This window comes from Ranitomeya variabilis, chromosome 5 (genome assembly GCF_051348905.1).
Source record: "Ranitomeya variabilis isolate aRanVar5 chromosome 5, aRanVar5.hap1, whole genome shotgun sequence".
Taxonomy (NCBI): domain Eukaryota; kingdom Metazoa; phylum Chordata; class Amphibia; order Anura; family Dendrobatidae; genus Ranitomeya; species Ranitomeya variabilis.
This window is the reverse complement of record NC_135236.1, coordinates 17,527,138-17,544,243: the sequence shown is the minus strand read 5'-3', so window position 1 is coordinate 17,544,243 and position 17,106 is coordinate 17,527,138. Positions and strand designations below refer to the sequence as shown.

Here is a 17,106-nt window from a genome sequence, read left to right as displayed (position 1 = left end):
TTCGGGACAGAATTCTATCACACTGCATACTCTCTGGCGACTTCTCAGTGGACACCGCCAGATGGTGCACTGGTTTGCGCTCCCGCAAACGCCTATCGATCTGAATAGCCATTGTCATGGACTCATTCAGACCCGCAGGCACAGGGAACCCCACCATAACATCCTTAATGGCATCAGAGAGACCCTCTCTGAAAGTCGCCGCCAGGGCGCACTCATTCCACTGAGTAAGCACAGACCATTTACGGAATCTTTGGCAGTAAATTTCCGCTTCATCTTGCCCCTGAGATAGGGACATCAAAGTTTTTTCTGCCTGAAGCTCCAAATGAGGTTCGTCATAAAGCAACCCCAAGGCCAGAAAAAACGAATCCACATTGAGCAACGCAGGATCCCCTGGTGTCAATGAAAAAGCCCAGTCTTGAGGGTCGCCCCGGAGCAAGGAAATCACAATCCTAACCTGCTGTGCAGGGTCTCCGGCAGAGCGAGATTTCAGGGACAAAAATAATTTGCAATTATTTCGAAAATTCTGAAACCCGGATCTATTCCCCGAGAAAAATTCCGGCAAAGGAATTCTCGGCTCAGATACAGGTGCATGACAAACAAAATCTTGCAAATTTTGTACCTTCGTGGCGAGATTATGCAAACCTGCAGTTACACTCTGAAGATCCATTACAAACAGGTGGACACAGAGCCATTCAAGGGTTAAGAGGAGGTAAGAAGCAGCTAGACAGCAATTAAGGGCTAGGCAGCAAAACTCTGAGGGGAAAAAAAAAAAAAATTTCCCTTCAACACTTCTTTTTCTCCTGCTTCAGCCCAAACAATTAACACTTTGATGGCCGGTCAAACTGTCAAGATCTCAATGGCAAGAGAACATAGCATAAGCATATATAGGAACTAGCTCTTGGAAGATGGGAACTGAGCTGACCATGAACTAAACCTAACGCACAACTAGCAGTGGCCGGGTAGCATGCCTACGTTGATTCTAGATGCCCAGCACCAGCCGGAGGACTAAATAAAACTAGCAGAGGAAAATATTAGTCCTAGCTCACCTCTAGAGAAATACCCCGAAAGGAGACAGAGGCCCCCCACATGTATTGGCGGTGAGTTGAGATGAAATAACAAACGTAGTATGAAAATAGGTTTAGCAAATTTGAGATCCACTTACTACATAGCAGAAGACAGAAAGGACACTTTCATGGTCAGCTGAAAACCCTATGAAAAACACCATCCAGAAATTACTTTAAAACTCTGGCATTAACTCATAACACCAGAGTGGCAATTCCTGTTCACAAGAGCTTTCCAGACACAGTAACGAAACTACAGCTGTGAACTGGAACAAAAATGCAAAAACAAACATGGACAAGAGTCCAACTTATCTAGTAGTTGTCTAGGAGCAGGAACAAGCACAGAGAGGCTTCTGATAACATTGTTGACCGGCAAGCAACTAACAGAGCAGCAAGGTTATATAGCGACTCCCACATCTTGATGGGAACAGGTGAACAGAGAAGATGAAGACACCAGTTCAATTCCACCAGTAGCCACCGGGGGAGCCCAGAATCCAAATTCACAACAGTAACTGGACTGATCGCAAATCTGAACCTATCCAACACAACTAGAGGTAGCCGGTGAACGTGCCTAAAAAATTCCTAGACGTCTCGAGCCAGCCTGAGAAACTAGCTGCCCCTAAAGAGAAAGAAAGACCTCGCTTGCCTCCTGAGAAATAATCCCCAAAGATATAGAAGCCCCCAACAAATATTAACGGTGAAGTAAGAGGAAGGCACATACATAGGGATGAAATCAGATTCAGCAAAAGAGGCCCACTAATACTAGAAAGCAGAAAATAGAGCAGGGGTCTATGCGATCAATAAAAAACCCTTACAAAATATCCATCCTGAGATTTCAAGAACCCACACACCAACTAACGGTGTGTGGGGAGAAACTCAGTCCACTAGAGCAACCAGCAAGCGAGGGAATCACATTTTAGCAAGCTGGACAAGAAAACATGATAAACACTGATGATCAAAAAATGAGCAAACAAAACTTAGCTTGTCTTGGAGGGACTGGGAGCAAGGTAGTCAGAAGGAATCTGAGTAGCACTGATTACATCGACAGCCGGCAACAAGTGGAAGTGAAACAGGGCTATATAGGAACCTCCCAGAGGATAATGAGAGAGCTGGTAGCCAGAGACCAGCAGGATAACAAATAAAGCCACCAGGGGGAGCCCAAAGCAAAAGTCACACCATACCACCTGTGACCACAAGAGGGAGCCTGAAAACAGAGTTCACAACAGTACCCCCCCCTTGAAGAGGGGTCACCGAACCCTCATGAAAACCCCCAGGGCGATCAGGATGAGCCACATGGAAGGCACGAACCAAATCGGCCGCATGAACATCAGAGGCGACAACCCAGGAATTATCCTCCTGACCATAGCCCTTCCACTTAACCAAATACTGGAGCCTCCGTCTAGAAATACGAGAATCCAAGATCTTCTCCACCACGTATTCCAATTCTCCCTCAACCAGCACCGGGGGAGGAGGCTCAACCGGAGGAACCACAGGCACCACATACCTCCGCAACAACGACCGATGGAACACATTATGAATAGCAAATGATGCCAGGAGGTCCAGACGAAATGACACAAGGCCAAGGACTTCCAGAATCTTATAAGGACCGATAAACCGAGGCTTGAACTTAGGAGAGGAGACCTTCATAGGAACGAAGCGAGAAGACAACCACACCAAGTCCCCAACGCGAAGTCGGGGACCCACACAGCGACGGCAGTTGGCAAAGCGCTGAGCCTTCTCCTGTGACAGCTTCAAATTGTCCACCACATAATTCCAAATCTGATGCAACCTATCCACCACAACATCCACTCCAGGACAGTCAGAAGGCTCCACCTGACCCGAGGAAAAACGAGGATGAAACCCCGAATTACAAAAAAAGGAGAAACGAAAGTAGCGGAACTCGCCCGATTATTAAGGGCAAACTCGGCCAACGGCAAAAAAGTAACCCAGTCGTCCTGATCAGCAGAAACAAAACATCTTAAATAAGTCTCCAAGGTCTGATTAGTTCGCTCGGTTTGGCCATTCGTCTGAGGATGGAAGGCCGACAAAAAAGACAAATCAATGCCCATCTTAGCACAAAAGGTCCGCCAAAATCTAGACACAAACTGGGATCCTCTGTCGGAAACAATATTTTCAGGGATCCCGTGCAAACGAACCACATTTTGAAAAAACAGCGGAACCAACTCGGAGGAGGAAGGCAACTTAGGCAAGGGCACCAAATGGACCATCTTAGAAAAACGATCACACACCACCCAGATGACAGACATTCTCTGAGAGACAGGGAGATCTGAAATAAAATCCATGGAAATGTGCGTCCAAGGCCTCTTCGGGACAGGCAAAGGTAACAGCAAACCACTGGCATGAGAACAGCAAGGCTTAGCCCGAGCACAAATTCCACAAGACTGCAGAAAGGAACGCACATCAAGCGACAAGGAAGGCCACCAAAAGGACCTGGCCACCAAATCTCTGGTACCAAATATTCCAGGATGGCCCGCCAACACCGAAGAATGAACCTCGGAAATAAATCTGCTGGTCCATCTATCCGGGACAAACAGTCTCTCCGGTGGACAACGGTCAGGTCTATCCGCCTGAAACTCCTGCAGCACTCGTCGCAAATCTGGGGAGATGGCAGACAAAATCACCCCTTCTCTGAGGATACCAGCTGGCTCTGAATCTCCAGGAGAGTCAGGCACAAAACTCCTAGAAAGAGCATCAGCCTTCACATTCTTCGAACCAGGCAGGTACGAGACCACAAAATCAAAACGAGAGAAAAACAACGACCAACGAGCCTGTCTAGGATTCAGCCGCTTGGCTGACTCGAGATAAATCAGATTCTTGTGATCAGTCAAGACCACCACACGATGCTTAGCTCCCTCGAGCCAATGTCGCCACTCCTCAAATGCCCACTTCATAGCCAACAACTCCCGATTACCGACATCATAATTCCGCTCGGCAGGCGAAAACTTTCTTGAAAAGAAAGCACATGGCTTCATCACAGAGCCATCAGAGCTTCTCTGCGACAAAACAGTCCCCGCTCCAATCTCAGAAGCATCAACTTCGACCTGGAAAGGAAGAGAGACGTCTGGCTGACATAAGACCGGAGCCGAAGAAAACCGGCGCTTCAGCTCCCGAAAGGCCTCCACAGCCGCAGGAGACCAATTAGTAACATCAGAACCCTTCTTGGTCAAATCCGTCAAAGGCTTAACAACACCAGAAAAATTAGCGATGAAGCGACGGTAAAAATTAGCAAAACCCAAGAACTTCTGAAGACTCTTAACAGATGTAGGCTGAGTCCAGTCATGAATAGCCTGAACCTTGACTGGGTCCATCTCAATAGTAGAAGGAGAAATAAATGAAACCCAAAAAAGAAACCTTCTGGACTCCAAAAAGACATTTTGAGCCCTTCACAAATAAAGCATTGGCACGCAGGACCTGAAACACCATCCTGACCTGCTTAACATGGGACTCCCAATCATCAGAAAAAAACAGAATATCATCTAGATACACAATCATAAATTTATCCAGATATTCGCGGAAGATGTCGTGCATAAAGGACTGAAAGACAGAAGGAGCGTTAGAAAGTCCAAAAGGCATCACCAAGTACTCAAAATGGCCTTCGGGCGTATTAAATGCAGTTTTTCATTCATCACCCTGCTTAATACGCACAAGGTTATACGCACCACGAAGATCTATCTTGGTGAACCAACTAGACCCCCTAATGCGAGCAAACAGATCAGATAACAATGGCAAAGGATACTGAAATTTGACCGTGATTTTATTTAGAAGGCAATAATTAATACAAGGTCTCAGGGAACCATCCTTCTTAACCACAAAAAAGAACCCCGCACCAAGAGGGGAGGAGGAGGGGCGAATAAGTCCTTTCTCCAAAGACTCCTTTATATAACTCCGCATAGCAGCATGCTCCGGCACTGACAAATTGAAAAGTCGTCCCTTAGGAAACTTACCACCAGGAATCAAATTTATAGCACAATCACAATCCCTATGAGGAGGTAGAGAACTGAGTTTGGGCTCATCAAATACATCCTGGTAGTCCGACAAAAACGCAGGGACTTCAAAAGGAGTGGATGAAGCAATTGACACCACAGGAGCGTCGCCATGAATTCCCTGACAACCCCAACTTGACACAGACATTGCTTTCCAATCCAGGACTGGATTATGAGTCTGCAACCATGGCAGACCCAACACGACAACATCATGCAGATTATGCAGTACAAGAAAGCGAATCACCTCCTGATGAACAGGAGTCATGCACATGGTCACTTGTGTCCAGTACTGAGGTTTATTCGTAGCCAATGGTGTAGCATCAATTCCCCTTAGTGGAATAGGGAATTTTAAAGGCTCCAAAACAAAACCACAGCGCCTGGCAAATGACAAATCCATCAGACTCAGGGCAGCACCTGAATCTACAAAAGCCATAACCGGGTAAGATGACAGGGAACAAATCAGGGTAACAGACAAAATGAACTTAGGCTGTAAAGTACCGATGGTGACAGATTTATCAATCTTTTTTGTGCGCTTAGAGCATGCTGAGATAACATGAGCTGAGTCACCACAGTAAAAGCACAACCCATTTTGCCGTCTATAATTTTGCCGTTCACTTCTGGTCAGAATTCTATCACCTTGCATAGACTCAGGTGTCTGTTCAGAAGACACCGCCAAATGGTGCGCAGGTTTTCGCTCCCGCAAACGCCGATCAATCTGAATGGCCAGAGTCATTGACTCATTCAGACCTGCAGGCGTAGGGAACCCCACCATGACATTCTTAATGGCTTCAGAAAGACCTTTTCTGAAATTTGCAGCCAGGGCACACTCATTCCATTGAGTAAGCACCGACCATTTCCGAAATTTCTGGCAGTACACCTCTGCTTCATCTTGCCCCTGAGAGAGGGCCAACAACGTCTTTTCAGCTTGGTTCTCAAGATTAGGTTCCTCATAGAGCAATCCAAGGGCCAGAAAAAACGCAACCACACTGAGCAATGCAGGATCCCCTGGCACCAATGGGAAGGCCCAATCTTGAGGGTCGCCACGCAAGAAAGAAATAATAACTTTAACTTGCTGAACGGAGTCACCAGAGGAACGAGGTTTCAAAGAAAGAAACAATTTGCAATTGTTCTTAAAATTCAGGAACCTAGATCTATCTCCAGAAAACAACTCCGGAATAGGTATTCTAGGCTCTGACATAGGACTGTGAACAACAAAATCCTGAATACTTTGTACCCTTGCAGCAAGATGATCTACACTGGAGGCCAAACTCTGGATATCCATATCAGCAGCTGAACTCAGAGCCACACCAAGATTAAGAGGAGGAGAGGAGCTAGACACACAGCAGCTAGACACACGGCAGCATAAAAAAAAAAAAAAAAAAATTTCTCAAGGCTTCTCTTCTCCTGCTTCTGTCATGCAATTAACACTTTACTGGCCGGCTGTACTGTTATGATCCTAGAGGCAAGGATCGCAAGTCTGACTAGCTAAGTAACTAAACAGATGACTAGCTCTGGGGAAGTGGTAACTAGATTGACCGCAACCTGATCCTATCCGAACACAACTATAGGTAGCCGTGGAACGTTACCTGAAAATCCTAGACGTCTCTTCACGGCCTGAGAAACTGACTATTCCTAGAGGGAAAGAAAGTCCTCACTTGCCTCAGTGAAATGACCCCAAAGATATAGAATAGCCCCCCACAAATATTAACGGTGAGTTAAGGGGAAAGCACAAACGCAGAGATGAAATAGATTTAGCAAATGAGGCCCGCTAACACTAGATAGCAGAAAATAGGAAGGGAACTGTGCGGTCAATAAAAAACCCTATTCAAAATATCCACGCAGAGATTGCTCGAGCCCCCGCACCAACTAACGGTGCAGGGGAAGCAACTCCGTACCCCAGAGCTTACCAGCAGCAAGAAATCACATATGAGCAAGCTGGACTAAACTCATCATACACAGAAATCATATTGCAGACAGATGAGCAAAAAATAATCAAACAGAACTTAGCTTCTCCTGAAGAGACTGAAAACGAAGATAATCAGGAGTAATCAGAATAGCACTGAATAAATCGACAGCCGGCAAAAAGTGGAAGTGAAGCAGAGCTAAATAGGAACCTCCCTAGTGAATAACGAGGCAGCTGATCCAGCCACAGACCTGCAGGATAACAAACAAAGCCACCAGGGGGAGCCCAAAAACAAAAGTCACACAATACCAACTGTGACCACAAGAGGGAGCCCGAAAACAGAGTTCACAACACCACCAGCCTGAATGACAGCATATCTAGTGACAGAAGTTTGGCAATGCCTGCAGTCAGAGCCTGTGCTCGTGGGTGGTTTGACGAGAAAGGCCGCCTTTTCTCCCATGCCTGTACTACCGATGGCTGTTGACTGGGCTGGGAGTGTGTGGATGACTGGGAACGTGGAGCTGCGGGTGGAATTACAGTGGGTCTCTGGACAACAGGGCCAGAGGTTCTTCCACGGCGATCCTGTGAGGAAGCCGAACCAGCTGCGTGTGAGCTGGAGGAAGAGGCAACACGAGCTGAAGTGGTGGTAGCTGCCGCTGTTGTTTGGCCTAGCTCTTCAGTGTGTTTTTCTAACTCTGCCGCGTGCCTGGTGCGCACATGTTTCCACATGTTGGAGGTATTGAGGTTGCCGACATTTCGACCTCTTTTGACTTTGTGATGACACACCTTGCATTTGACATAGCAAATGTCATCTGCAACTGTGTCAAAAAAGGACCAGGCACTGCAAGTCTTGGGAGCGCCTTTTTTGACTTTTGGAAGAGACATGCTCCTAACAGGTGCCAAAGTGGAGGCTGCAGAATCCGCAGTCTTCCCCCTCCCTCTCCCTCTTTGGCCCGTTCGGGGAATCTCTTCCTCAGAGCTGCTCCCACCACCTTCCTGTCCCTCATGCCAAGATGGGTCAAGGACCTCATCATCTACACTACCCTCTGCCACCAACTGCTCCTCCTGGGTAGTCTCAGCAGCAGAGCACACACCAGAAAGTGGCACCTGAGTGTCATCAGCGGATGTGGCCTGCGATGTGGTGACCGAAGGCACTGGCCCACCCGCCTCTTCAGAGGAAGAGAGAAAAAGCGGTTGGGCATCACTGCACCCTGCCTCTTCTTCCATTTCTCCAATGCTGCTTGGCTGGCCCCCTGTTTCCAAGCCAAGAGATTCAGAGAACAGAAGTAGAGACGGCTCCTGTCCTGGGCTCTCTGTCTGCCTGGGCAATTTGGCAGGTGGTGAAGAGACAGATGGCTGCTCTCCAGTGCTCTGTGTCTGAGAGGATGTGGCACTAATTGAAGTCGATGCGTTAGCTGCCATCCATCCGACAACGGCTTCAATTTGTTCTTCACGCAGCAGCGGTGTATGGCGCTCTACGACAAAGCTGCGCATGAAGGACTGTTCCCTGGTGAAACTGGGTGCTGATGAGTCACCGATGCCCGCAGCAGGCACAGAATCCCCATGTCCTCTCCCTGCTCCGCGCCCACGCCCACGTGCCTTACTCCCTGCCTTCTTCATCTTGGTTGACTGATAAAGATAAGCAGAAAAGTACTAACGGCTTTGTGTGCTTATTCCTGAACAGCTCCTAACAGGTTTTAAGAAACACTAATTTTCTAAAGTGTGGACTAGACTTTAATATGAGCTAATGTGGCCTACACAAATGTAAAGTGGTGTGTTTGGTGAACTTTATTATTTATTTATTTTTTGGGGGCTGAACTGACAACAGAGAGAGCTGCAGTCACATGGAGACCGTGCAGACAGCCGTAAACGGCGCTGCAAGGCCCAAAAACCCTCCTCTACATTATCCTATGTAGTGTTTTTCCACAAGTTAGCTGGATACGGGTGGAAAGACACTAATAGGAATTTTTTGAAAAAATGTGCAGCAGCATGCACTACTTAAAACAAAAGGAAAATTGATTTTACGGTATGACGCAGTGAAGAACCCTGAGCTGGATACAACCAGGCTATGGCTGCTCACAGACTACAGGGCAAGCTGCAGTCACACGGAGACCGTGCAGACAGCCGTAAACGGTGCTGCAAGGCCCAAAAACCCTCCTCTACGTTATCCTATGTAGTGTTTTTCCACAAGTTAGCTGGATACGGGTGGAAAGTCACTAATAGGAATTATTAGAAAAAATGAGCAGCAGCCTACACTACTTGAAAAAAAAAATAGAACAGTATGAGGCAGTGAACCACCCTCCCTGAACTGAATACAACCAGCTATGGTATGGCCTATGGCTGCACACAGACTAGAGAGTGGGCTGCACTCACACACACACACACACAGACCTTGCAGATCGCTGTGAAAACAGCGCTGCAAGGCAAAAGCAAGGTGATTAGTAGGTGAACACAGCGGTTGCTAAATTAGCCTTGGAAAAGAACAATGAAGCAAATCGCTATCTCTAAACTGGCCCTCAGTCAGCAAACAGCGTCCTGTCACTAACTGAATTCACAGCAGAGTGAGCGCAAAATGGCGCCAGCGACTTTTAAACTGCAGCATGACATCATTTCAGCAGCCAATCACAGCCTTGCCAGTAGTTTCATGCCCTCCATGCTAAACAGCATGTTCCCACACTTGGAATTATTCTCATTGGCTGAATTCGTGCAAATTCATGCAGTTTGAATCCTGGGAACTTCCGATTCCGGTATCCGATACGCGGCAAGTATCGGATCTCGGTATCGGAATTCCGATACCGCTAAGTATCGGACGATACCCGATACTTGCGGTATCAGAATGCTCAACACTAATCACAAGCCGTGATGTCATTCTCAGGTCCTAAATTCCTAGAATTCGGAATTTAGGACCTGAGAATGACGTCATGGCTTGTGATTGGTCGCGTGGCGGTCACATGAGCGGCACGTGACCAATCACAAGCCGTGATGTCATTCTCAGGTCCTAAATTCCTAGAATTCAGAATTTAGGACATGAGAATGACGTAATGGCTTGTGATTGGTCGCGTGGCGGTCACATGAGCGGCATGCGAGCAATCAGAAGCCGTGACGTCATGGAAGGCCATAAACGCGAAGGCTGCCAGTTACCAGCGGTGATGTCAAGGGGCCTCCGGAGAGGTGAGTATATCAATATTTTTTATTTTAATTCTTTATTTTACACAGTAATATGGATCCAATACCGATTCCCGATACCACAAAAGTATCGGATCTCGGTATCGGAATTCCGATACCGCAAGTATCGGCCGATACCCGATACTTGCGGTATCGGAATGCTCAACACTAACAAGAACATTACATAACTGAATTGGTCGTGGACTCCTGAATATTCAGAATCAAGTTCCAGTACTTAATAAAGGGGCAAGGATATAGCCCTGTCGATAACTCCTGGGAACCTGTACAAAATACAAATGCTCCTCGACTGTTTAAAGAGTTTCCCAAAATATACCACCATAAACCAAGTCAATCATTGTCCAGAGGCTGCTTTTGTAAGGGAGGAGTAATGTCAGGATTCCTGTTGTCCTTCTACAGTTTGATCACTAGTGGCTGTTATTTTGCACCTTAATAATTTTACTGCAATTCCACTCCTTACCACTGAAGGCTGTTGTTGTGTTCTACAATTGCCCATTACTAAGATGGCAGGTTCTGAACCTGTGGAATTTATCTTGTTTCCTGTTTGGGCCTACTTAAAGCCTCATGGATCTCTCAGTCATTGCTTGAGCATTGTGACTATCTGTATCTCTAGCTCCAGTCTACAGCTCCTGAACTGCCTTACCCAGGCTGTTCTTACTTGTCACTGGATTGTTTCCCACAACTTCTTTGCTATTTCTAAGAGCTTCTATTACTGTTTGTTGTTCCTACTCATGCTCCATTAGCAAATGGATTCGAGCATTGCTACACCAATATAGTAACACAGAGACATTACAAGATAAAGTGAGACAGGAGAAGACATCATAGGAGACAAAGGGATAGAAGTAGAGCCATCGCAGGAGATACTTGGACCATTGCTCACCAGGACTGTCCAACATCAAGACATTATCCTTCAATACTTGCATGTGCATGCTGATAAGAAGAAATTCAGGGCCAGTGAAAGACAGCCACTGACTCAAGCACTGCAATAGCCAGGAATCTGTCCAGGGGCCAGAGAAAAGGTTGTGCCTTCTTAAGTTATTCCAGGTATGCATGTTTGCGGCCTGCAGGTCGGAGTTTCCCCACCCTTGGGCTATGGTAAAAAGCAAGTAATGATTAATAATGAAATGAGAAGAACAAATCTTTTGTAATTCAAATTCCCCAGATTCACTCAATATTCCCAAAAAATTGGATTTGCAGAGAATTAAGTTGCAATAAATTAAAAGCATCCAAATCCTCAAAATTCCCCTGAAAAAATGTGTGTGCCTTTATTTTCTGTACCTTCCTCTCACACTAATCTTCTTATTGTTTGGCCATCATAACAATTCATAGTTTTTTCATTTTTTTCAGTATTTTTAGGATTTCTCTCCCCATCTCTATAGCTCTCCTGCGAGATGTGATGATCCATGTTAGGCTATAAGTTGAACTTGATGGACTTAAGTCTACCCGAAAATTTAAAAATTGTGAAATTATACAAATTCTCAGTATGTGTAGTTTTTATTCTAGATTTACATGATAGATACATCATTCTCCAGGGTTTATATATATATATAAAAGGTCTAAAATTTGGCTGTGTAATAAAATGTTGGTCTGAGGATTTCTAAAGAAAGGATTGATAGTTTTTATGACTCTCTCTAAGGGAAATGATAAGTAAATAAAACTTTGTGTATGTGATAAATATAGATTTTTTTAAGTCGGGATTGATTTTTAGAATTTTGACTAATTTTTTTCTTCAAGATTATAAATAAAATTCTGTAATTTTTTTAATATACATTTTTTACCTTCACTCAAAATAGAATTAATTTAAGTAAAATATGTTGATTTCTGCTTTTCTGTTTTTATTATATTTAAATTATTTTGCAAGTTATCAAATATGACATAAAAATAAAAAAATAATCCATATGGAGTAGGTCTCAATAGAGAAGTATTGTGCAGACGCTCAGGGATCAGTTGTGAAGATCCCTCTGGACTAAGCAGGTACAAGACACTCTATAAATGTTGTTCGGAAATGACGGGATTACTGGACACATAACAATGCCTGTTATACTGCCAGAATCAGCTTACAGTTTAATAATGCATTCATGTTATCACGTCCTAATTCTAATATTATAAGACTAAGGAAATGTAATGTCAAATGGACGAGATAGAAGAAGCTCACGTGAGAATACTTATTTAGATTTGGTTAAAAGCTAAACTTATTATTTTGCTTGTTTAGTAAGATGAAGCTTTTACTTGTTTTCTTTTACATTGACCTTTTCGTATTCTCATTTTGATGTACTTCATTATTTGCTCACATAAAATATGTAAATAACTTAAAAAAATAATGTAACAATCCTGATAAAAGCCAAAAGGAGTTTGGTAGGTTTTGCCTTTATTGTAAAATCTGAGACAAAATAATGGGTCTGATGTAATTATCAAAAGTCCAAAGAATAGCCAGTGCTCACATCTTCTTACAATAATTGACCTAATAGTATAAAAGGCAAGAATAATTGGGTAAACTCAACAGCATGAAAATTAAAAAAAACGAAAATAAATATCCGCTGAACTCTCAGGAAACATGTTTCAGACTTACATGGTCCTTATGTCAAGCCTGACAGAGGACAGTGTAGGTCTGAAAAATGTTGCCTGAGAGTTCAGCGGATATTTCTTTTCTGCCTTTTTAATTATTGTTTTGTTGTGTCCAACCCTTTTGGTGCCTTTTTTACTACTGGATCAATAAAGCAATTCTGTTAAGAAGATGTGAGCGCTGGCTATTGATTTGACTGTTGCTATCACTGGAGTATTTTTCTGTGCACCCGGACAGGTGAGGTGGTTGGGCGGCAATTAAATTATGTTTATTTTTATATTTTTTCTATGCATTATTCATGAAGATTTTCATGATAACTGTAATGCACAATTGCTAACTTTTTTTTTTTTAATAGATCAGACCTACAAATAATGTTACATCAGTTATTCTTCTGGGGTTCTTAAATCTTGAAAATTTCAAAATCCCATTCTTCTCACTCTTGGTCCTCATTTACTGTGCTACCATTTCAGGGAATTGTCTAATCATTGCTCTATTTCTGCTGAGTAAAACCCTCCAGTCCCCCATGTACTTCTTCATTGCTCAGCTCTCCTTGTGTGACATCCTGCTGACCACAGACATTGTGCCCACCCTTCTTCTCACTGTACTGTATGGGGGAAGCTCGGTGACTCTCTTTGGATGTATCCTCCAGCTTTCCTTCTTTGTTTTGTCAGAGACTTCGGAATGTCTTCTTCTGTCACTGATGTCTTATGACCGATATCTGGCCATTTGTAGCCCCCTCCGGTATAATGCCATCATGAATCACATGTTTTGTGTGTTGTCTGTCAGTATAATTTGGTTCACTGTTTTTATTATAACATTAATTGATGTCATTCCTCTGTTTTTTATGTATTACTGTGGACCACATATTATTGACCATTTCTACTGTGACATAGAACCCATTTTACAGCTCTCGTGCTCTGATACATCCTTGATCCATATACAGATTCTTATCATTGGTGTTGTAAATGGATTTTTCCCTTTTATAGTAATTGTTACATCCTATGTGTGTATTGTCATCACCATTCTGAAGATCCCATCCAACACCGGTAGACACAAAGCCTTCTCCACCTGTAGCTCCCACCTCATTGTGGTTTCCATGCTCTATGGGACACTAATCACTGTTTATATGTTTCCAAGTGGAGGACAATCCCTGACCCTGAGCAAGATCTTATCTCTGATTTATACTGTCCTGACCCCACTGCTCAATCCCATTATTTATACTCTTAGGAACAAGAACATTAAAGAAGCTCTTTATAAACTAAATCTTGTCTAGTATAGAAGTTTGAGGAAGGGATTTGCAAGTACTGTATGCAAAGCTGAAATCTCTGGGTCCACTGATACAAATGTTCGGTTCTTAAAAATCTTAAGATGCCATACCAATAAATGAATAATTGTTTTCCTTTTGAGCCTTGAGCCAGCCCCCCCTGCATAAATCACCAAAATAAGAAAAAGTTTACTTGCAATTTTTTGAGCAGACAAACATTATGAAGTTTTAGGAAATGCAATATACATTCTTGTTGCTATATGTTGGTGTAAAAATTGCAAATTACATGAAAGCTGTGTCCCAGGCATGGATATGCAATTAAAGAGATTCAAAAGTCAAAAGAACAGCGCTCCAACCGGGTGTTATGATCCAATAGAACAAATCTTTATTCCAGCCATGTTACAGCAAAAACGTTTCGACCGTAAATCGGTCTTTATCAAGCATAAAGACCGATTTACGGTAGAAACGGAGCGCTGTTCTTTTGACTTTTGAATATATTAATCACCCAGGAGGGTTCCCTGGATCTGGAACGAGCGCCCTAAAAAGTGAGTGCTGGCAGTCACCATTATGTTGTACATGCAATTAAAGAGAATCTGTCATCAGAGGACGGACGAAAAAACCCGTTTCTAGACCATTTGTGCTCACTGGGCTCCGTGCAGCAGTCTGGATCAAACTGCTTGTCTAGTCCTCTCAATGATAAGCTCCTGCTATGAAGTCCTTGATATCCATGAGATATTATTATTATTATTATTATTATGGCGCCATTTATTCCATGACACTTTACATGTGAGGACGGGTATACATAATAAAAACAAGTACAACAATCTTAAACAATGCAAGTCGCAACTGGTACAGGAGGAGAGAGGACCCTGCCCGCCAGGGATCACAATCTACAAGGGATGGGTGAGGATACAGTAGGTGAGGATAGAGCTGGTCATGCAGCGGTTTGGTTGATCGGTGGTTACTGCAGGTTGTAGGCTTGCCGGAAGAGGTAGGTCTTCAGGTTCTTTTTGAAGGTTTTGATGGTAGGCGAGAGTCTGATTTGTTGTGGTACAGAGTTCCAGAGTATGGGGTGATGTGCGAGAGAAATCTTGTATGCAATTGTGGGAAGAGGAGATAAGAGGGGAGTAGAGAAGGAGACCTTGTGAGGATCGGAGGTTGTGTGCAGGAAAGTACCGGGAGACGAGGTCACAGATGTATGGAGGAGACAGGTTGTGGATGGCTTTGTATGTCATGGTTAGGCTTTTGTACTGGAGTCTCTGGGTAATGGGGAGCCAGTGAAGGAATTGACAGAGGGGAGAGTCCGGGGAATAGCAGGGGGACAGGTGGATTGGTCGGGCAGCTGAGTTTAGAATAGATTGGAGTGGTGTGAGAGTGTTAGAGGGGAGGCCAAAGAGCAGGACGGTACAGTAGTCGAGGCAGGAGATGATGAGGGCATGGACTAGGGTTTTTGCAGATTCTTGGTTTAGGAATGTACGGATCCGTGAAATATTTTTGAGTTGAAGGCTGCAGGAACTGGAAAGGGCTTGGATATATGGTTTGAAGGAGAGATCAGTGTCAAGGATTACCCCGAGATAGCGGGCTTGTGGGACTGGGGAGAGTGGGCAGCTGTTTACTGTAATGGATAGGTTCGTTGGGTGGGTCGCATGAGATGGGGAAAGACTATGAATTCTGTTTTGTCTATGTTAAGTTTTAGAAATCTAGTGGAGAAGAAGGATGAAAGAGCAGATAGACATTGAGGGATTCTGGTTAGTAGGGTGGTGATATCTAGTCCAGAGATGTAGATCTGTGTATCATCAGCATAGAGATGATACTGATAGCCATGAGATTCTATAAGCTCTCCCAGGCCAAAAGTGTAAATGGAGAACAGCAGGGGCCCTAGAACTGAACCTTGCGGGACTCCGACAGATACGGGGCGAGGTGAGGAGGTGGTGTGTGAGTTTGAGATGCTGAATGTCCAGTCAGTTAGGTATGACAAGATCCAGGATAGGGCCAAGTCTGTGATGCCAAGGGATGAGAGGGTCTGTAGTAATAGGGAATGGTCCACTGTGTCAAAGGCATAGGACAGGTCCAGGAGGAGGAGGATAGAGTAGTGTCACTTGCTCTTGGCGGTTAATAGGTCATTGGTGACCTTAGTTAGGGCAGTTTCAGTGGAGTGGTGTGACCGGAAGCCTGATTGTAAGCGGTCGAAGAGGGAGCATGAAGATAGATGGGAGGCAGTTCAAGATGGACATGTTGTTCCAGTAGTTTTGAGGCATAGGGTTGAAGTGATATAGGGCCATAGCTAGATACAGAGGATGGGTCAAGAGAGGGCTTTTTGAGGATAGGTGTCATTGAGACATGTTTAAAGCTTGTGGGGAAAACACCAGTTGTTAGTGATAGGTTGAAGAGATGGGTTAGGGTTGGGATGAAGACTGTGGCGAGGTTTGGGATGAAGTGGGAAGGGATTGGGTCAAGTTCACAGGTGGTGAGATGCGATCTTGAGAGTAGAGTGGAGAGTCGATCTTCTGTAATGGTGAAGTTGGTTTTGGAGGTGGAGGGCTGGGTAGTTGGGAGGAAGGTTCTTTTTATTCCCACTACTAATTGGCAGGGTTTTGCTCAAGCACAGTGTAAGTAGAAACATGATAATACATTTGGAGTATGAGTTTGGTTAGGGATCTTAAATAACCCCTTACTACCTAAGAAACCTATAAAGGATCATCTATGTGAATGGGAGTATGAATTACCAACGAAAACTATAGAAATACTCCCACAGACAAAAAGTCATTATAAAACAATTTTTTATTGAAACAATTAACAATTATATAAAAAGCAAGTAAAAAGGAGAGGTCATATAGCAAAAAGATCATAGGGTAAATATATCAATAATTGGTTCCAAACTACTCAAAATCATTTTCAAGTTAGTACAGATAGTTAGATACATCTCATATGAACATGTGGAAAAAAGAGAGGCAATAATATCTAATGGATTCAAATAAAATAATGCCGGCGTCCGGTCTAAATTGTATGCCATGTGGGATTATAATGGCGGATTTCATGTGTGACGGCATTGAACAACATTTGAGGCGCCTGATGGGAGGTAATTAGTGTTGAGCATTCTGATACCGCAAGTATCGGGTATCGGCCGA

General features: G+C 44.1%; 1 protein-coding gene across 1 annotated transcript; it reads left to right on the top strand.

The window, feature by feature from the left end:
- Positions 1-12,705: 12,705 nt before the first annotated feature.
- LOC143774654 (olfactory receptor 5V1-like) lies at positions 12,706-13,987 on the top strand. The gene is made up of 2 exons (XM_077262405.1): positions 12,706-12,753; positions 13,070-13,987. The coding sequence occupies exons 1-2, from the start codon at positions 12,706-12,708 to the stop codon at positions 13,985-13,987; spliced, it is 966 nt and encodes a 321-aa protein (XP_077118520.1).
- The last annotated feature ends 3,119 nt before the right edge of the window (positions 13,988-17,106 follow it).